Source organism: Vicugna pacos, chromosome 17 (genome assembly GCF_048564905.1).
Source record: "Vicugna pacos chromosome 17, VicPac4, whole genome shotgun sequence".
NCBI lineage: Eukaryota > Metazoa > Chordata > Mammalia > Artiodactyla > Camelidae > Vicugna > Vicugna pacos.
The window spans coordinates 15297113-15318467 of record NC_133003.1 but is presented as its reverse complement, the minus strand read 5'-3'; the positions used below and the strand labels follow the sequence as shown (position 1 = coordinate 15318467).

General features: G+C 43.7%; 1 protein-coding gene and 1 long non-coding RNA gene across 22 annotated transcripts in view; one reads left to right on the top strand and one right to left on the bottom strand.

Annotated features, from left to right (window-relative positions):
• The window catches only part of LOC107033228 (uncharacterized), a 121459-nt gene that overhangs the window by 83272 nt on the left and 16832 nt on the right, over positions 1-21355 (top strand). For 3 of the 21 annotated variants that reach the window (XR_012060552.1, XR_012060551.1, XR_012060550.1), the window contains one exon: positions 11091-11243. The exons of 1 other annotated variant lie outside the window; for it this stretch is intronic. This is a non-coding gene — a long non-coding RNA (uncharacterized lncRNA). Of the gene's footprint in view, positions 1-5899; positions 6092-6875; positions 7100-7178; positions 7550-9647; positions 10180-10701; positions 10925-11090; positions 11244-15443; positions 15539-15641; positions 15697-21355 lie in introns of those variants that run through there. 17 more of the 21 variants (XR_012060556.1, XR_012060549.1, XR_012060548.1 and 14 more) reach the window with 17 other exon arrangements.
• EIF1B (eukaryotic translation initiation factor 1B) lies at positions 3389-6758 on the bottom strand. Its single transcript, XM_006200669.3, has 4 exons — positions 6453-6758; positions 5366-5529; positions 4852-4953; positions 3389-4545 (listed from the first exon to the last, which is right to left on the bottom strand). The coding sequence occupies exons 1-4, from the start codon at positions 6481-6483 to the stop codon at positions 4501-4503; spliced, it is 342 nt and encodes a 113-aa protein (XP_006200731.1). The 5' UTR covers positions 6484-6758; the 3' UTR covers positions 3389-4500.

The following is a 21355-nucleotide window of genomic DNA, read 5'->3' as shown; positions in this document are numbered from 1 at the left end:
TATATCCCCAGGGCAAGACCGTGAACGCATTTTTTTGTCTCACCAGGTAAAAGCAAACTGCAGTAGGTTTCTGTGGGTTACAAAAATAAGGGATTGGCTATATCAATTTCTGCATAACATTTGAAGGATGACAAAGTTAAACCTGTCAGCTGGTGCTTTAGTGTCTGCAACAATGTAAACCTCCCGTAATTCACTGTGAACTGCCAAGAGCGATCAAGTTTTTAAGTGTCCACAAGGGGGTGTTAAAGGAGTACATACTTGCCCCAGTCATTCCCTCCCTTCCTTACTTCTTTAATAGTATTCTCTGGGTGCCTTATGTTGTTTCATTTTCAACAATCTTAGTCTATCAAGTAGGTTGCTAGTGGTTCTCATAGTCTAATTTGAATATTGGGCTAATGTTTCCTGAGTTTTTAACAAGTTACTGGCAATAAAGCACCCAGAATGGACGTATGTGACCAGGGAGTAGACGGGCCTTTTTTCTGCTTCAAGGGGTTATCTCTCTCTCCAAATCTTTGGTGATGTCTTCCCCATGGAATTTGTCATGGTTGACGTGGATTAAAGTACTTTCTGATTCCACCTCTGCTCTCCAGACTGTATGTTGTTCCTTACCCACTGGATTGAGGAGGTGGGCCTGAGGTCCTGATAATGAATGGATGAAGGACACATGGAGACAGACCTGGGGGTCACAGCTAGCTTCCTTCTGGACCATTCTGTAGGCCTAGAGACCCTTCAAAACTCTCCAGGCTAGAGCAATCGGCTGCAGCAGAAGCCCAGCTTGGGGGCCAAGATCACTTAGATTCGCAGGAGAGGAATTTGGCTCTGAACTTTAGTCCCCTTTGTGCATTGAATGAGTGGTGCTTGTATCTGTGTAACTGCTTTTTGCATGAAAAGAAGCCTGCAGGTTGTTCACTGGTTTGATATGAAGGCACCACCACAATTCAGATCATGCACTCAGTTCATTGGCAGATCTATAGCTCCTTGTGCTAGGTTCAGAATCAGACTGATGAGCTAATATGTGAGCCACCTGCCTCACACTGGCATCGTCACCGCCAGTGCTGAGTTTAAATTGCCTTTAAGTTCTGTGTATAGGCCAAAGAATTCCCACAGGCCACATGTCATGACACAATAATGCCTGGATTAGGAACATCAAAGGACAGTTTGATATTCTCTCCTCTACTTGGCACTAATTCCACCCTGAATGGTTTTCCAGGAGTGAAGAAATAGCCATTCCCCTGATTTATGACTTTTCTTCCAAGCTTCCACTATCCAGATGAAAAGGGAGTTAAATGACTGTGAAAGGAGCTGTCAGTGCTCAAGGCCCCTTAGTGGCCCCTGCTTAATCCCAGCTGACTCACTTTGGCCCCTGATACCAGACAGGCACACGTTGCGTGGCTGTCACCTGTCTGTCAAGTGAGGGTAACTGGCTGCCATCCACTGCAAATGAGAGTTCTCTTTGGTTTTGGATACAGCAGGACCACGCCTCTCTCGTTTCCTTCCCGCATGGAACTCTGGCTTGTTGGGGGAAACCTCACAGGCCCAGTGGAACAAGTCTGTGTGGGCAATCTAATTAGCTTGATTTTTCCTGAGCTGTAACCACCTATTCCTTCAGCCAGAGCCCAGCTGGTGACAGGAGGCACACAGAAGTCTGTTACCATTTTGTATTTCTCACGTTATTTTGGTTAACTGTGTCCTGACTGGGACTGGAACTGTTCCTTCCCTGTGGTCAGAGCCGCCCCCTCTCTAGGGCTGCTCAGAGAACAGCTCTCATGAGTTCCTGAGCAGGTAGAGCAGGCTGCTCCCCCAGGCTTCCCTCTGCCTCAGGTGGGGCCGAGATTGAAGATAAGAGGACATCGTTGCTATAGCAGCAGTTTACTCAGGCTGTGCCTCAACCAGCCAAAGGTCAGTTTCCTACTGGCTTCACCAAGGCCTCTACTGAGTCTAGAGGTTTAGGGACAAATCTGCTAGTCCTTGACTCGGTGTGTGTCATGTTGCACTGTCAAAGTACAGACCACTAAAAAAGCTGCAGATCAGAATCTTCCCACACGAGAGGCACAAGGAGATACTGTCTGGCTAGCTATTTTTGCTGCATTTGTAAGGCATAACCTATTTTTCCTCTGCAGTTATAGTTCGCCTGGTGCCTTTTGCCCCTGAAGCAGACGAGAACATTGAGCTATATGCTCTTGGGTATCTCTGAGGCTCCCAGTCAGCATTCTCACATGAGGGTGAGAGTTCAACTTTTATCTTTTGGCTGGTTTCAATGAAATTGCAGAAATCTGTAGATATTATTTCCATCGCACTGCTCAAAGATAAGAAGTAAAGGATACATGATACAGTTCTTGCTCTAAGGATGGGGACTGTCCTACAGGTGACAAGTCCAATCTGGGGCTCAAAGGCTGAAGGGAGGATCAGGAGAGGTGCTTCCCATAAAATCCAGATGTTTGCCCAAGGCTTTTGATCCCATCTAGTGGGACTGGCCTGACACGTGAAGTGATGACCAAAACCTTAATTGTGGGTGCCAAGATGAGGGGTCCTTTTCTTCCCTTGTAACAAGGTTTCCCTGGTCCACCGACCTTCTTGTTAGATCTCATCTTAACAGATAATCCTTCTCTGGGCATTAGCTCAGATCTCAGTAGATAAAGAATGAATGTGAATGTTAATTCATGCTTTTGCTTTATCAAGTTATAGGTAGAAAAGTGAGGACTTCTCAGTTATGGTGGAAAATTTTCCCAAACCTCTTGCTCATATTATACTATTTTCCTGAAATGAGCTCACCACATTTGGCACTATATTCCAGTGTACTCACTTCTCAGTATTCGCAGCCTTTCTTGTTTGGAGATAGGATGTGGTGAAAAAGTAACAAAACCTATTACTTAAGTATCTTTAAGAGGTAAACTCTGTGGGGGCTGATTTCGTTTTTCTAAAGCAGTACCATCAAGAGAGGAGCAAGAGTTCAGCTGGTACAGAACGCAGTGACCCAAGAGACAGACATTTTTCGCACCACCATTATCCCACTGCATTAAGCTAAAAGGTTTACACTTACACAACAGTCCCCTCTTACCCAAGATTTTGCTTTCTGTGCTTTCAGTTACCTGCGATCCAAAATGGAAACATTAAATGGAAAATCTTAGTGATAATTCCTGTAAGTTTTTACCGGGCACTGTTCTGGGTAGCATGACAAGATGGAATCTCACACCATCCTGCTCCATCTGGGTGGGACCTAATCCATCCCTTTCTCCAGCGTATCCAAACTGTATATGCTACCCGCCCATTAGTGTACTGAGAAGGGTGAGTTTACATAGGGTTTGATACTACCCGTGGTTTCAGGCATCCATTGGGGGTCCTGGAATGTAACCCCTTTAGATAAGAAATGGACTACTGGAGATGCATCTGTCTTGGCTAAATGGTTTTAATGGCACAGCTTGTGTAACTGAGCATCTAATCACAACTCAATAAAAAGCAGAAATCTGGAACTCAATAGAATGAGCTGCAGAAGTCTCATAATTAAGAACTGCAAATTCTATTTCTTAAACAATCCTCAACCCCTATGTGCCATTACCCACAGCTCTTACTCTGGTGAAACACATACCAAAACCATGATTTACTGAAAGAATATGGCTTTTCTGGTTGGAAGCCCTGGGCTGGCACCTCAACTCTGTCACTTTCTAGCACTTTAGGGAAGTTAACTCCAACCTCAATGCCTGCCATCTGTAGAATAGTGATACCACCCACCCATAGTTGCAGGGTAGTGCTTGTGACTAGATTTATTTTATGTCAGGAGTCTATTATATTGTCTGGCACTTAGGAACAGATTTCTATTGGCATCCCAGTAACATACGCAATAAAAGTAAAATGTGCTAATATGTAAGTTTAAACTATGCTTCATTTTCTTTTAAAAATGTAATAGTACATTCTGACAAAGTCTTGGCTCTGGCTGAGTTTATATTCCTGTTCCTATACTTAATTTTAAGTCAGTAAATGAAGAACACAAATTACATATAACAAAGGTTCTCCTCTAGCTTTAACAGCATCTGAAATTAACTAGAAAGAATACACAGAATGAGAACTCCAATTATGAAAGACAAAATATGTGTATATTACTTGCTTAGATTTGGGAGCCTAACTGCTCACAAAAGGATTTATAGATTTTTTTTTTATTGTTAAGCTGCAACATACATGGTTTAATACAACAAAAAAACCACATTTAATCAAGTGAAAAGTAATAAACTGAACAATAAACAAATAAACACTCAAAACAAAATATTTTCCATTGGAAACATGTTAAGATGAATACGGGGTTTCATTACCATCTTACTGCAATTTTCTTATGTGTTACTAGCCTACATACCCCATGTTTTCTGTAATCATGCAGATATGAATGGAAGTTTGAATGATTAAATAAATGAAAAGTCCGTTTACTGCAGAGAATCATTTCACAAGGCAGCCAAACTAGGTTTAGAGAACAAAATTATTCAAGAAACTCTCCACGTATTTAGGTTCATTTTAGAATCCATGAACCTTAAGCTGTTCCTCTTTGACAATGCCAACCTGCAAAATAAAATTTAATTTAGCAGAATTATTGAGTAATAAGTTCATCTCTAAAAAAACATAGAAGTGGTCATTAAAAAGAATCATTGTTAATAAGTTATGGCAACACTATTACTTGTGGCAAATCGTTAACAAACAATTCAATACATATTTGAAACTAAGTACCAACTCTGTCCTTCACTTAAAATTAACTTATTTACTTCATTCACAACTTTCTTTTTACATAGTACGTAGTAATTCACATTGCCCTTAAATACAATTTTATAAGCAATCTCAAGTTTGTACATAAAGCATCCAATCACTCACCTCCAAAAGGAACTGGCAAATGTTTTTTCTTTGGTCACCTTGAAGCTGAATAACCTCTCCGTATTCAGGATGTTCAATCACAGTACCATTACAGGCAAATTTCTGAAGAAGTAGGTTCAACATCAGTCAAATACAGTGAGATTTTATTTTCACTCTAAGACTAAAATTAGCTATTTCAGTAGGCTTGATTACATTTAAGGAACAGATTTTTGTGTCCTGTACTCCCTAAGTTAATCTGAAAATGAATCAGCAAGTCACATAAAGGAAATGATTTTACTTGGAACATGGCAAACTGAGCATTTTACATTTTATTTTGCTTGAAAGCCACGTAAATCTTATTTTAAGATGGGAGATCAGACATAAATATCTGGAAGTTAGTTAAGGGTATGAGCAGTTTTCTTGGGTCCAATCATTTTCATCCACACTAAAAGTCAAGTAAAGGTGTGAACCATAATCCCGTTTAGAGGTGTGCATCAATAACTAGATTTTAATCTCTCCTCCCTAACATCTTTACCTTTTTGAAAGCTTTCACAAGTTTCTTTTTGTCATAATCATCTGCAATGCCCTGAACAGTAGTCAGTGTCTTTCTGCCGTTCCGTTGCTGGATTCTTATATGAATGTAATCCTCAGTCCCTGCCGGGAGTAAGTCGTCACCCTTAGTTGCATCAGCAAAGGGGTCTGCAAAGGGATACCAAAAAATCCAAAGCAAGACAGTATCTTTTAGTAATTTCCAGATATATGGTATGCTACAATCTAGACAGTCAGCAAAGAAGGTTCTAGTGCCTTTGCTTTTTTTCCTGCAGGTGGGGATGAGGAGGTGATGGGGTAGAATATTAATAAAACCTCCAAGTACTCTCACAAAAAGAGGATTTAAGCTGGTATGTCTCCTGATGCCTAAACAGAAAAACGCTGTTATAGGCAGATAATGCTATCGCTGAATACAGTCCTCTAATTAGAGAAAAGAAATGTTAAGATCTCACTTTTATAGACACTATAAAAATGTGCGTCATCTCGATTACATTCTGATGACAACAGAAACATTCACAGATGCCACCCCAGTCATTTAATGGTAATAACCCTGCCTCGAAAAAAGTAAAAAAGATAAATGTACGTATACCTATGAATCAATCAAGAAGCGTAATGTAACAAATTACTACGCAAGTAGAGAAGGTTGGGCCACTGCCCAGTGACAGATCGGAGGCCTGATCCGCATCTTTTACTAAATGCCCCGACCGCTAAGGTACGCCGATTCCCCAGCTCCCGGGCCAGGGTCTCCCTGGCGAGAGGCAGGGCAGGTCTGGGGGCGGTACACGGTCGCAGAGGTGGCGTGGGGCAGAAGCCAGGCGCAGGCGGGTAGAGTAGCGGGCGGGGGCCGGGGTCCGGCGGCCGTCCTCGGGGAGGGGGTCGCCAGGGGCCCAGTCGCCATCTTCTGGGCGCCGAGACAAAGCCCCACTCGGGGTGCGCGGAGGGCGGCCGGGGGCCCTTCGGGGAGGTGGTCGGCGAGCGGCCCCGGCGAGGGCGGGCAGGGGCGGCCGGCCGGCCGAGGAGCCCCCGGGGGACGGAAGGGGACAGGAGGGGGCGGCGGGGCGACCCGATCTTACCGAAAGATTGGAGGTTCTGGATAGTGGACATGCGATACTAGTGTGAGGCCGGTGAGGGGATAAAATTCCTGCGGGGCCCGCCCGGATCACTGTGTCAGGAGGCTGCAGTGGCGAGAAAACGGAAATAAATAAGGAGACGCTTCGCTCTGGGGTTGGGATGCGGCTGGAGCGGCGGTGGCGGCGGAAGCCGGGAGGAGGCAGGAAGAGGCAAAGGAGGAGGCGGAGGAAGAGGCGGCGGCGACGGATGCTAGGACGCTAGAGAAGAGGCGGCGCTGCGGCTTCTCCCACAAAATGGCCGGCAGAGACTATTTAGCCGCGCCCGCCGCCCCTCCCACGTGACCCACCCGCGCCAGGCACCCTGGGACTTGTAGTTTTTCCGAAGCGAGCGAGCCGGGAAAGCCTGGGGCGGGCAGACTTCCGGGACCTCAATTCCCAGCAGGGAATGCGCCCTCCAGCTCCGGGCAGCAAAGCCGGGAAGACCCGTGGGGTCAGAGCAGAGAGAACCTACAGGACCGTGGGGTCAGCTACCGCGGAGCTGGCTTGCAGGCTTTCTCCAGACTCCCCTTCTCTCGCCGTACAATGGCAACGCTGAGGGGTCGGTGTTGGGGGGATAATCTCCACCGGTCACTCTCGAGGCACTGGGTAATGTAAGTAAAATCGGGGTACAGGAGCGAAACAAGGCCCCTAGCCCCGGCTTTCGACTCGATGGCCGCCCCTCAGCCTTTCCACTTCCCCCATCCCGCCTCGCTCGTTTTGCAGGAGGCCTGTTGTCCCAAGAGGCGAGGGGAGCCTCTTGCCCAGGACTGGGCGGCCCTCCGGTTCCCCAGCGTGGTGGTTCTCAAACTCCAGCGTGCATCTCCCGGAGGGCTTAATAAAACAGATTGATAGACCACAGAGCTTCTGTTTTGGGAGGCCTGGGGTGTGGCCCAAGAGTTTGCAAATCTAACGAGCTGCCGGAACATGCTGCTGGTGCTGGTCTGGGACCACGCTTCCGAACCACTGCTCAGCTTCAGTGGGGGCCAGGCATTTCCCCCAGCTTGACTGAACGTACCCGAAAACCAGCCTGTCAACTTGAACACAAAATTTTGAACAGGAAGGTTATTTGATAAGAGAGGTATCAGAGCTGCCATTAAGTTTCTAATCAAGGTATACCCGACAAACCTGGGACTACGGGAATGCGCTCACCCAGGCAGGGTCAAACTTGTCAAACTTGGGTGGCTTTCTGGAAGCCAAGAGATAGACTAAAAGTTAGGGACTGTTAACCTTGTTTTGTGCCAGGGCAGTCTTGTGAAGCCTGTGGACTCCTCAGAATAATGTTCGAAGTGCTTGAAATAAAACATAGGAAACACAAAGGAAACCTAATCTATTGAAATTAGAAACAATAAGTTGGTAACATCATGTTGCTTCTTTACTAATGTATTAACAAGATCTAGCAGCAGGTCTATTAGTTATTAGCAGCTGGAATTTACAAAAGGTATTTTGAGATGTCTGTAACATCAGAAGTGTAATATGAAAATATCTGTGACTTCCATTGGTGCAAAATTACAGATCCTTCACATACGTCTGGGATGTTGCCAGCATTCATAATGGAGGAAAAGCTAAATTTTTTTCTTAAACTTTAAGTTTAAAAAAGTAAGAGGTTAGTGAAAATATAGGTATAGTCTTCTTTTTCCCATCCAATTTTAGGAATCCCTTTCTTAACCATAACCCCATCCCCATCCCCAATTTTAGCCATGGACCAAGGATCTGCAGACCCCAGGTTAGGAATATCTGGCTTTCATAATCTTCTGTGATTAACTGTGTTGCTAGGTACCATTTATTTAGTGCATTCTATCTACCTCTTGTAAGTATTATACACAGAATTATTCATCTTCATAGCCATTCTATGATGTAGTTATTACTCGTTATACTCATGTAGAAATGGAGGCTTTCATGGCCTGAAAAAAATCAAATTTTCAGCTCTCAGGAATCTAACTACATTTTTTATCTTTTAGTCCTGATTTAAATAACACTTTTATCATCCAAACTAAAGCGTAAAGTTTTAGAGCTGGTTCTAAAACAATGAGAATCAAATTTTGTTGTTGTTGCTCTTGTGTTGATTACATCTACAGTGTTTCTGTTCTTTAGTCTTGTACCTTTATAAACACACGTTAAAGTAATTTTTAATACTACTCTGGATGAACTGCAGAATAAATAAAATGCATCTCTATCTCTGTTATCTCTCTTTCTTACTAGATGTCCCAAACCGTTTTATATTTTGTTGTTTCTTGAAAGGCGCCAAGGTTGGTCCAGTCAAGAAAAAAAATAACATAAAGAAGTTTAAAAAGGTCTAAAAATCTTAGGGTTTTCATGGTCATTACCCCTGCCAGGAGAACTCATACTTTCTTAGACCTGGTGTCTGCATCAGAAACCCCCAGGAGCTCAGAAATCTTCAGTCCAAGCCAACTATGAATATGACTTGATACAGTTGTGATTATAATCTTGAACATGCTTCTGGCTCTCTGGTTATCATTCATACCCTTTGTGTTTAGACCTGACCTGTCCAGCACAGGCACCACTAGCCACATGTGGCCATTGAGCTCTTGCACTGTAGCTGGTCCAAACTGTGATGTGCTCTCAGTGTAGAGCACACACTGACTTTTCACAGGCTTAAACTGTCAGTCTCACCTGTTTTTACTTCTTAAAATGAGACTACTAGAAGATTTAAGATTTCATGTGGCTCACATACTATTTTTTATCGGACAGCACTGATTTAGAGTGAAAGGGTTTGACGTATATGTAAAGTTATGAAAGGAGTAAAGTACTTAAAATCTAGTATTTTTGGTTCTAAATGGTACCGAGCCTAGTTTAAGGAGATACTTCACACCTTATTTCTGAAGGAAGTTTAGATCACTTGCAGAGATCAGTAGTATTGACCAAAGAAATCAGGGAAGGTTAAGGGAAAAAAAAGATAGAATAGTTGAAAAAGAGAAGCCCCCAAAACTAGAGATAGACCCCAGATCTGGCTCATTACTTCCTAATGGTTAAGACAAAGAGAAGTTCAGCTAGAAAGTCCGTATGTCTTCAGGGTGAAAACATACCAGTTGTGCAGGAGGAATGACTTTGCCTGGCCCTGACCCACAGGAGGTGTTTTTCTTGGACTCTCATAAAGGGGACACTGTGATGTAGTGGGCAGCGTCCCCAGCAGTTTGCCTACCATGAAGACAGTGGTGGGTTTTATGCAGTGGTTTCTTAAGTCACCTGGTCCTGAAGACATGCTGACATGTTAGACTTCGGGTCCTCATCCATCCAGAGGTTGCTTTTTGTGGAGGCCTTGTGCTGGTGTGCCTCTCAGGTCTCCAGCTTCAGTGAGCATAACTGACCAACGGCACCAGCTGCTGCCCTCCAAGTTCAACATCGCTGAGGTCCCGCCTCCCACAGGCTGCTCCTGGTGACTCAACAAGGATCCTGTTGCGGGCCGGTTCTTGAGAGATGTGGGACTCTTCTGATAGGCGACTTTCCTCCACGACTTGCCATTGGCCTGGCTGAACTTTCTTAAACTTGTGCTGAAGTCTAAGACTCTTCTTATTCAACCCTTCTTCCCTCTCTCCTTTGCAGGGTCGCCTTCTCTGGCTCCTTCTTCTTTCCTCACAGGTGTTTCCCCAGTAAATGTCTTGCGCATCTCAACTTGTCTTGACGTTTGCTCCCCAAAGGACCCAGATCGATCCACCTAACTCCATTCTGGTTGGTGAGGAGACAGCAGAATGAAAGTGCTAGTTAAACTCTAGATATTACCACAAAGCTTTTCCTCCAAACCCTGAAATCTCCTAGTGAGCTATGCATGAGGCTAAGAGAACTTTTGTATAGCCTGCTTGAAGGCTTAAGGCCTTCAGTATGAAAATAGTCCAGGCAGTCTTTTCTTCTGGGTGTGCAGCCTGAAATAAGCTCTTTGTATCTTGCACATCTGAAGGTAAGAAAATATGAACAAAATGACAGGCAAAAAAGAATGTTTGCCCAGTGCTTAGAGCAGACAGCCAATTTTACTCTCCTAGGGAAGGCTCCCATCCACCTCCAGCTGGCTCCAGAGTCTTGTCACTGCTTGAGTGAAATGGGAGGTCACAAATCCCAAATGACCGGCCAATGAGGCTAGCACTCCCAGGATACTAAGGGCAAAGAGAAAACCCAAAGCGTCAATGTCTTAGTCACACGCTGAGCATCATAACTAGCATTTGTCACATCTCAGCTTTGAATGACTTACATAGATGAAAGTTTAAAGTTGCATTTCCTGGCTGGAACCATGTTGCCAAGTGATTTAACAACTTACAGGGTCTGAACAGAACTCAGTTAGCTACCTGTCTAAAACAGTGATTACTGAGGCAGTTTCTGTAGAGTGGATCAGAAGACCTAGAGAAGAGAAAGCCGTAACCTAGACCTGTTTCCTAATCTTAGGTACTTTGTATTTAACCATTTTGCTGGGAGAAGAGTAAGGAGAGGTGGGTGAATAGGTTTTGTGTATATAGGCAGTAAAAATAGTGATAGCAATGATGATCAATATGTTGATGACAATTAGCACATTGTGTGTTGAGTATCTGGAGAGTACTACATTGAACAGAAAAAGTGTACATGTATTAAAGAGTCAGTATCTTTTTTAATTTTCAGGAAGCTTGTGAAGCTAAAAGAGTTAAAGCAAGCCAGCGTGTAATCATGAAGCAAATAACAGGAAGAAAATTTCAGGAATCTGGGAAGTTGAAGACTTACTGGAGTTAACCCAAGAAATCTGAGGTTTCCCTGAGGTAAAAAGACAAGGTTCCTGTAAGTTCCTATATGTTGTGGGTCACAGACATAGATAGGTCTCACTATTTTTTTTTTTTTAATGCGTGGAAGTTCAGGGGTCAGAACTAGCCAACTCCCTTCTCCTTTTCCTCTCTTGTGTCCTTGAGCCCTCTCATCTCCTTAGCTTCTTGTTGTAGAGCCAGTTGGTCCTGGGAGTTGAGTCTAGGGTGTTGGGGGAAGGAGATGGCCTCATAGGCCCCCAATCCTTGACTTCTGTTCCAGGCCCGCTTTCCTGAGAGCTCAGCATTGGGGTTTCAATCACAAGCTTGTCCTGCAAGAGTGTTTTTTTTTTTTTTTCTTTTCCCACCAACCTTTGAGAATTAACCTCCCTTGTGGACTTCCACAGCAGTGGTGGCTTATGGTCAAGTATATGCTTTGAATATACCTGGATCCGGTGGCCTGTTTCTGGCGTGGCATTTCGGGTCTAGGCTTTAGCGTTGTATCTGATAGCATGTCCTTATTCAGCCATTGATAGCTGTGGGACCTTGATCCCTCTAGGTCTCAGTCTTCTGTGGAAAGGACATCATAATTCCTATCTCATAGGGTTCTATAATGATTGCATTTGAAAAATGTATGTATCAAAGGCACTTACTATAGTGCCTTTCACAGATGATGAAGCTTTATTTGTCTGTAGTCTTCTGGGAGTTGTATGATAAGAATGTTTGGAAGTGATTTCCGTTGTGATGTTGGGGCAGTAGATGGAGAGTTATAAATGTATAGATGTTCCTACAGAACACAGTTGGTGCTTCTCTTGCCACTTCCTCTGGTCCAGTGCTGTTGTGAGATTTCATTATAGCCACAGTCGCTTTGGTTCATCATAGTCAAATTTGCTTGGAACGGTGGCTGTCCATTCATGCAGTCTGACCATTAGCACAGTCCAGGAGAGGTGGCAGTATGCACGGAAATAAAGCTCCTTTGCTGCTGTATGATTTATATGTATATTCTCACCTTAGAAAAGAGCAAACATGTAGCGTCAGGTGCCTGAGGCAGAAACCCCCATCCTTTGTCACCCCATCTCGCCATACCTGTTCACACATCCATCTGCTCTAGGGGAAATGTGGGTTAAATTGTGTCTGTTCTTCAATGAGACATGACCTTGACATGGCCAGATTCGTTCCTGGCAATGTGTGCAACTCCTCACTTAAAAATAGATGTTCTTGGAATTACATCTATTTAAGTGGAAGTAATTTAAATTGAAATAAGCTTAGAAAATGTGTTTGAATATTATTAATTCCAGGGATTTATTATGAATGAACCTGGGGACTGCTGATTTGTTCTTGATTATAACCTCAGTTGACCTGGAGGTAGAGCCTTCAGTCCTTTATTTTGAGCACTGAAATGGTTTTAATGGTGATACATAACAGTATGCCTCATCTCCAGGGGTGTATTTCTTTAACATTCAGACAGCGCCACATCTTCTGTCCTTTGCTTCATAATGCACTACCAGTGCAAACTTGAAGCGCTTAAAAGATGGTCACTTTATTAAACAAGATGTCCTACCCTACAGTTTTCCTGCTAATCACTTGAAGCAGAAAAAAAAAAAGAAAAAGAAAAAAAGCCAGTTATGCTACCTAAGAGAGAACAGGAGGAAATAAACTCCAGTCGAGAGGTTAAGCTGCTTTCATCGTGACTAGTGCCTAACAGCGTCTGCCCACAAAATGTGTTCAGCACACGTGTTTTGTACCACTCTCCATGGAGTACAAGAACTTCGCAACCACGCACGGCCCTTTCTTTTCTTCTAGCCCTTGTGTTATCGTTATCACACGTTTTACTTTTACGTGACGTTTATATTTTTGTTTAAGGCAGTCAGTTATCTTTCAGAGAGGTCTGAATAATAAGAAAAAGGTCCTGTATGTTTATCCATGTAGTTATCATTCCAGTGTTCATCATTGCTTTGCATAGATCCGTATTTTCACCTGGCATTATTTTTCCCTCTGCCTGAAGAGCTGCTTTTATCATTTCTTGTAGCGTGGGTCTGCTGGTGATGAATTCTTTTGGTTTTTGTACGTCTTAAGTATCTTTATTTCACCTTTATTTTTGAAAAGATTATTTTTGTTGGGTATAGGATTTTAGGTTGAAAGTTTGTTGTTGTTTTTTTTTTCCCCAGAACTTTAAAGATGTTGCATCATTGTCGTCTTGCTTGCATTAGTTTCCAGTGAGAAATCGTCTATCATCCATATCTTCATTCCCCCTGTAGGTACAAAAAAATTTTTTTTTCCTTTGGCTGCTTTTAAGATTTTCTCTTTATTACAAGTTTTGAGCAATTTGATTATAATGTGCCTTGGTGTAGATTTCATTATGTTTCTTGTGTTTGAGTTTCACTAAGCTCATTGGATCTGCACGGTTATAATTTTTGTCACATTTTGAAGAGTTTTGTTCATTGTTTCTTCAAATTTTTTTTTTCTCCGTCCTTCTTTCTTCTCCTTCAGGGACTCCAGTTATAAATATATTAGGCTGCTGAAAGTTGTCTACAGCTTACAGATACTCTGTTCATTTATTCTTCTGTTTGCTCTCTGTGTCATGACTAATGATGTATCAACTTTGCTAGGCCGAACTGCATTTCCCAGAATATGCGTCTTTGTATGTTTCCAGTTTGGGCAAGATGTGAGGGCTATGCTTAAGAGATTTGGGAGGTAGAAGGAAAGAATCACTTTTGTAGCTGATTCACCTCCATGACATAAAGCAATATCTGGGTCTGCAGTTACCCTGCCTTTCCCCGACTTTCCTTCAGGTTCTCTTACTCACAGCCAGGTGTGTGCTTTTAGCTCCATGAATGAGAACCCCAGCTTCTGTAGGATACCCTTGCACCAAGCTCAGAGACAGCAAGAAAGGACATGGGTTTCAGTCCATCCTCATGGGTTTCCAGCTCATGCTTGTCTGGTTCCAGCTCACTTGGATCTTCTCGTCCTGACTTTCCTTTACTGATGTCCTTCCCTATGGACTGTGCATCAATTAGATGCGGAGATACAGCCTACAGCCTTACAAAAGCAGCTTAACCAGCCCTTAAGATTGCTTGCGCCAATTCCCTGGAACAAATTCCTTTCTGTATATTTGTGTGCATTCCACCAGAGAAACGACCAGTAAGAGATGTATAGAAGCGCCATCCCCAGCCCTGCGCGAGTGCAGTGTACTGTTCTCCCTAATCCTTTTGGGTGGTTTTTTCCCAGGATTCACATAGTTTCCTTACACACTCGTGTGCCGATCAGTAGTTTTCTGAATACCGGAGGGGGACCCAAGAACTTTTTAGTTTCCTCTCTCTTTGTGAAGCTCTTTCCTCCCCAGTATTCTGCCTGTGAATTCTAGCAGCCTTGGTGTCCTTGGGCTCTTAACTTTTTCTACTTAATTTAAGGAGTCTGCGGGGCTCTGCCTGTTGCCTTGGAAACTCTTCCCAGGCAGTTAGGTGGGGCGATTGCAGGGCTCACCTCATTTGTTTCCCATTTCCCAGGGATCACTATCCTTTGTTTCCTGTGAAGTGTCTGGGAAAACTGTGGTTTTTTACATTTTGTCCTGTGTTTTGGTTGTTTCAGGTGGGAGAGTAAATTCAGTGAACTAACTCACCTTAGTTGAAAGGAAAAGTCTAGTACGTGTGTTTTGAGTGAATGAATAAGCTCCTCCTTGGCATCTGTCATGAGGTTAGACATTTAGCTATGAATGCGTCTGACACTCAGGAAAGGAAAATCAGCTTCTGTAGACGATGCTCCTTTTACGCACCAGCGGTGTGAATGTGTGTGTGCGTGCGCGTGTGTGTTTCTTTATTTACTGGTGGTATAAATTTCTAAAAACCTGCACTTCAGAAGACTTTCAGGGATGTGCCATTTGATCGCAGGGAAACTTTGGGTTGTTTTATGGCAGGGAAATGAACCAGCTTATAAATCATGTAATTGAATTTCTGTTATGTCAGTTTGCCCATTTCCCACTTTTGTAATTGAGAGCTTGCAGATTTTCTTAGTATTTCCAAGTACTGTGTCAGGAGTTAAATGTACTGTGAATACATGGTAAATATGAGTTGACCCACTTTATAGCTGCAAAGAGGAAGCACATTCTGAACTGAGGCATATGCTGAGGGAGCAAAGGGAGTTGCTGTTATTTTGTATATTTCACTGTGGGCCAGGAAGTGTGCTAAGCACATGGTATTATTTATTTACTCTTCATAATAATTTTATGAAGTGGCTTTTATTATCCCATTTTACAGATGAGGAAAATGACCTTCAGCAGTTTATTACTTGCTTAAGAACATATAGACAGTAAGTGGCATAGCCAGGATTTGAGCCCAGGTTTGTCTGCCTCCAAATTCCACATTCTTTCTCCTATATTCTTACTCCCTTGTGGAGGTTAAGCATACCGTTTGAGTCATGCTATTTATTAGTATTTTTACAGGGAAAGAATGAGCAAATCTGGCCAATTGGTGACATGTACAACTTGGATCAGTCAGGTACAGTTTCAGTGGTTGCTGACAAATAATCTAAGTTCACTCATGAATAAAGAAGTCACTGAAGCTTGCTTCAAGTGCATGTGAAAGCTAATTTTGTCGTACTTACAAGGTTTTAGTTGATAACGAATTAAGTATAAAACCATAGTGTTATAATTGATTGGAAAGAAAAAAAGCGATTGGATCTCCTTCACCTTCATCATTGTGAAGACACTTATCTCTCCCTTCCCCGATACACTGACAAGTTAAAGGACACAAGCTCTGGTTGTCTCAGTAAGATGAAACAAATGGATTTTGATCGATCACCTGGCTCTGTTCTCCAAGGGCACTGACCCCTTCCCCCCTCCAGTGAGGGATGGGCGAGGACCACAGCCTGGGAGTTAGGACTGCATGTTATATTATCTCATACAGTTTCTGGAAGTGAGATGACACAGGAGGTCGTTGCTTCTTATTTCAAGGGTAGACCAGTGACCTTTCCAAGTCTCAAGTTTATGCTGATACTTGCATTGTAATAATAGCTTGCCCGAATTCTTTTCTTAGCTCACTTTAATGTAAGAGCTACTTAGTCGATTCTATCACTTTTTTAACTGAGCCACCTGTTATTTATTTATTTATTTTTGCATTCAGTATGCTCGTGTCGTAGCCTGCCCACCACGGTGTGTAATCCCAGAACGACCACGTCCCTGCGTCACAGGGCTGCACAAAGCGCTGGTAACAGCCACATCGAGACGCGAACTTGTGGCACCAGGCCTTTATAAAATCGTATTTAATTGATCAGCTCTTCATGTTTTGTCAGTTTCTTAGGCCATGGGGTCTACATTTTCAAGACTTTTGAGTTTAATCACCTTTCTTTATTGGAAACATTTTCTTTCTATGATGGATTTACAATGCTGATAAAACAATCTCACCCAAGATTCAGTTTCTTTTCTTTTCTTTTTTTTTTTTTTTTGTGACAGGATTGTATCCCATCTAAGCAAACAAAAAAGAGATATTTAAGTGGCAAAAGTGTAATGGCTTGCATTTACAGAGTGTGCACTGTGTACCAGGTCAGGGCTAAGTGGTTTACATGCAATAGTTCTGTTTTCCTTAGCCAGCCTCATTTTAAATTCTGGACCACAAATCCCAAATGGGGAGTCATCGCCATACTTCTTGCTGCAATTCCTAGGATGTTCTTTTTCCCACTCTGCAGTGATGATTTCATACACCTCTCCTCTTCTCAAAGCCAAATTCCTTACCCTGTGTTCATTCTCAGCTGATGACTTTGCGTGTATTTGACTGAGAATATAGAGGCAGTCAGATGGAAACAAATGTCACCTGGCCACCACATCTCCAAGTCTCACTGTGTTGGTACCTCTGCTCTCAGCCTTGCCAACTTGTTACCATGGGTGAAGTAGCTCTGTTTTCCTCTTTTGCCCTCTCAAGGATGTTGCTCCTGGAAGTATTCTCCTCTCTCTCTTGCATTTATCATTTCTCTCTCTTTGTAAAATTAGTTCCACCAGAATGCTGATATTCTCTAGAATCTTCCACCTTAAAAAGACAAAAACAAAAACTCCTTTTACTTGTATTTCTTTCCTCGCCAGGACCCATTTCTCTGCTCTTCTGAAACGTTGTCTGTAGTCACTCTCCCTACTTGCTCATGTTGTCTCTCCTCAGTCCCTCCGAACAGGCTTCCACCTCCACTGTTTTGCTGAGACCACCCATGCCCAAGTGTGCTTGACCTCCGTATTGCCAGCGCAGTGCCCTCTCACTGTTTCTTTCTGACTTGATCCTCTCTGCAGCATTTGAGAAGTGAACTACTACTTTCTTCTCTTGGCGTCTGTGACATCACCCTTTCTTGGTGTTCATCCATATCATTGGTCACACTATTTCCAACTCCTTTTTTGATTCCTTCTATGCTCGAACTGTGCCAGTGCGTTCATTAAGATAAGAGGAGAAATCAGGAGATGGTGGTGTGTTGGAAGCCAAGGGAAGGAAGTGTAAATCCCAAAGGCTGAGTTGAGAGTGGTCTTCACCAGCAGAGGACAGTTGAACCCAGTGGACTGGCAACCTCACAGCTGCATTCAGTGACTTCCTGGTGTCAGAAAGAGGGGGCTAGAGCTGCAGTAGAGGAGGTAGCTATTTCCAAACATTCATGGCAGTAAGGAGGGTCTCAGATCATTTCTGCTTGGGTTACACTGGTTGTAAGAAGCTACCAGCAAGAAGGAAATGCGTTAGAACTTTCCATAGAGCTAAATAAAAATGAACATGGAGAGGAAGTTATTCTGCATCAAAGACATCTTTGAGGAAAGGAAACAAAGATGGACAATTATGTAAATAAAGCCATTCAGCTTAGAGAAATACGTAGGACATGGAGAGAGGGCGAGAAAACAGATTAAATAAAAGAAAATCTGCTTTTTAGTTCAGCTCACCTTAATTCTTAGGCCTCTTTAATAATAATATTCCTTCACAGGCACGTGAGAATTTGCAGAACTATTAGTAATAGCAGTGAGTTTGGAGGCAGTGTCATTGCTTCTCGGAGTATAATTCCAAAATAAATAAGGGACCCCAGGCAATATAACAATGTCTGCAGTAGTATTTTTCATGGTAACTGCAGAGAGGGGGTCCATGTGGCTTTTTCTTACAGATGAAAAAGAATAAGGACCTTCACCCTCTTAGAAACAGTTGTGCATCTGTCAAAACTACCCTGTCACAAAAACCAAATCTGGCTTTTCAAAGTAAACATGTTATTTTCTATGTAATTGCTGTAATTAGCTGTGGGGGCATCACTGACCCATTAGCAGAAAAAACAGATGGGGTGAGATTTGTCTTCATGCATGAGCTAGGATGTTGTGAAAATATTAGAAATTGTTAGCCATAAGCTCAGTCAGCATGCTGCAGAGCCGGAATGCTGAGTTACAAATAGTGGTAGAAACAGTACACCCAGTCTACGAATGACCTCTTTTAGTTACACAGAATGATAATTTTAGGTGTCTTTCACCGTGGCTAATTAAAAAATGTGCAGATCGCAGAATCAGTTCAAGCGAAAATTTGAGCAAACTTCTGAGCAAAAGAAAGCACTACCAATCCCCAGACCTGTTCCCACCTATGGGGCCGATGGAGCTGCCCAGTGGCCCAGCAGCCTTGGCAGGAAGCTTGGGGACCATTCCGCCCCTTTCTGCCCTCCTCTCCACTCCTTCTGCTTGGTCTCTGAGTCTGCCTCCAACTCAGGAGCACCTACTTTCAGCCTCACTGTTGTCTTGGGTCTGGGTGGGCAGGTGGTGAGGGACTAAAATTGTGTGAAATGTTAGCATTTTGGAAGGGGGCTGGGGACTGGCATGTGTATCCTTAAAAAGCACCCCGGGGGATTTGGAGTCGCCCTGCCCCTCAACGCTGTTAAGAGCCTTGGTATAATAACAGAATCTCAAGATCATAGGGATACAGGTTCTTTCGCAGCAAGAACAGATTTTCCAAACCCCAAATGCATCATTCAGTCAAAATAAAAGAGCAAAGGCACTGGGAAGGAGACATGAGAGAACAGGAGAGAAAGCAGGACAAGCCAGAGACATGGATTTGAGATGCTCCATGCAGATCTTTGACCCCGTTGCACCCACCTCCCCCAGGCTGTCTCTGGGCAATTCAGTACGACTCTGCCCACTCCCAGCTGTGCTTCCTCCTCTAAAGGATATTCCAGCATCATTAGTTCTGTGTCTTAGCTCTGTTCCTAAGCCACAAGCACCCAGAGGGCAGGATTGTATCTTTCCTTTCCACCCATCTAGTGCCAGGTACCAGCCTGACCAAGCGTAGGCACTAAGCACGTGTTGCTGAATGCAGCAAGTGAATGTGTGTTTGTATCGCCACATGGCTGTCTCTATCAGCATGTCCCAGAAGCACCTTAACTTCAGTGTGACCCAAATTGATCCTATTATCGAGATTCTGCTCGGCCTTATGCTTCCATTTCTGTACTGGTTGGTGGAATCGGTCATGCAGTCAGAGCCCTGGTGTCTCCCAGTCTTCATACTACTCGACCACTCAGTGGCCACTCACTCACTTAATCCTTTTTAAGCTTCCTTGTTCCCTGAGACATGATTCTCTTCTGATTTTCCTTCTACCTTTCTGACTGCTCTTCCCCTGCCAGTACAGTTCCACAAGTCCAGGGCCCTCGGTCCTTGTGCTGTTGTGTGAGCCCCCTCAGTGATCCCATCCACAGGATAACCGCCAGTTCCACCCAGGTCCCAGCAACCCTCTGATCTCTAACTCCAGCCCCAATCTCTTCAGATGTGGACCCACTCACTTCCTAGACCTCTCCACTTGGCCAACATCTCAAATTGAACAAAAAGGAATTTGTCTTCCTTCCCCATCCCCCAGCTCAGTGAATAGAACCTGTTGTTCTGGCTGGAGGTCTGAGGGCATTCTTCACACCTCAGTCTTTTTCGCTGTCCATATCCAACCAGTTCCCAAATCCTGCTTTTGCCTCCAAATTGTCTCCAGGATCCAAAAGAATTCTCCTTCCTCCCTACCCTAATCTAAGCTGTCTTGATTCCTTCCTGGACTCTATAGGAAGTCTGCTCATTTGTCTGTCTACAATCTCTTTGACCTCATACAGTGTATTCCTTGTATTAAAAAATCAGAGCTATTAAAAACAAAATAAACTTGCAAATCTGCCCAGGTCACTTCCCTCTTGAGTTTCTCAGTGTCTTATAATTAATCATTGATTAAAGATAGAATGCACCATATCAATCCAGACATGCACATACGTGATATGTATCTGTGATAAATGGGATGAAAATAGGGAAACATGCAAAATGCTGTATATGCAAATGAAGGCGTGGATCATGTCACTAGGTGGAAAATGGTATCTTAACAGTGAGTTCCTAGTGCTCTGCGCAGGTAGAGGACTGTCCCTGGGTAAGTGCTTGGGGTGGAAAGTGGGATACGTATGCCCTCAGTTTTCAGTGGGGCGAAGTCATCAGAGAGGCCCTGGGAGTTGGCCAAGCAGTTCTGTAGATCAAAGATGAGGAGTCAGGGCACAGCAGGACACGGGTGCTGGGTGGGGAGCCTGCTATTGGTTGGAAAGAGGACTTTTGTAGAACAGGAATGTCTAAATTGGATTTTCAGCTGGTAGGTGATAGGCTGTGTGCCCCTGCTCCCTGACTTCTCGCCCACCCCCAACTCCTGCTGCCCGTAAGCTCTGCGGTGAGATCTACTATAGAGGTGGTTGGTCTCTTCATTGTTGATGTTGTTTTAAGTGAAAATGGTGAAAGGGTTGACTTTCCTTTGTGGATTGATGCAGTGCAAAACAGGCTGCAACAAGGAAGCAGAGACTGAAAACTGTTAGTCTCTATAAGCACAGATTCACAGGCTTTTGGGAAAGGCTTTGGGCTTCAAAGGAAATAGAGGTTTGAACCAGTGTCGATTTGAACCTAGATTTTGCGTGGTGTGGTGCCTCCTCTCACCGCCAACCATCTGGGTTACGCTAGGATTCTCCTGGGCTGGGGAGGGGTCAGGGACCATCTAGAGGAGGTGACTTTTGAACTGAGCCTTTTAAGAAGATGAGTAGGGATTTTCGAAGTCAGAGGGAGGCATTCCAGGGGATTGACTATAATGCAGGAAGACACAGAGTTGAGAAAGGTCCTAGCTTTAATGGTTTGTGACCCACACAGGTTAAATGGGGCCCTGCCAATAG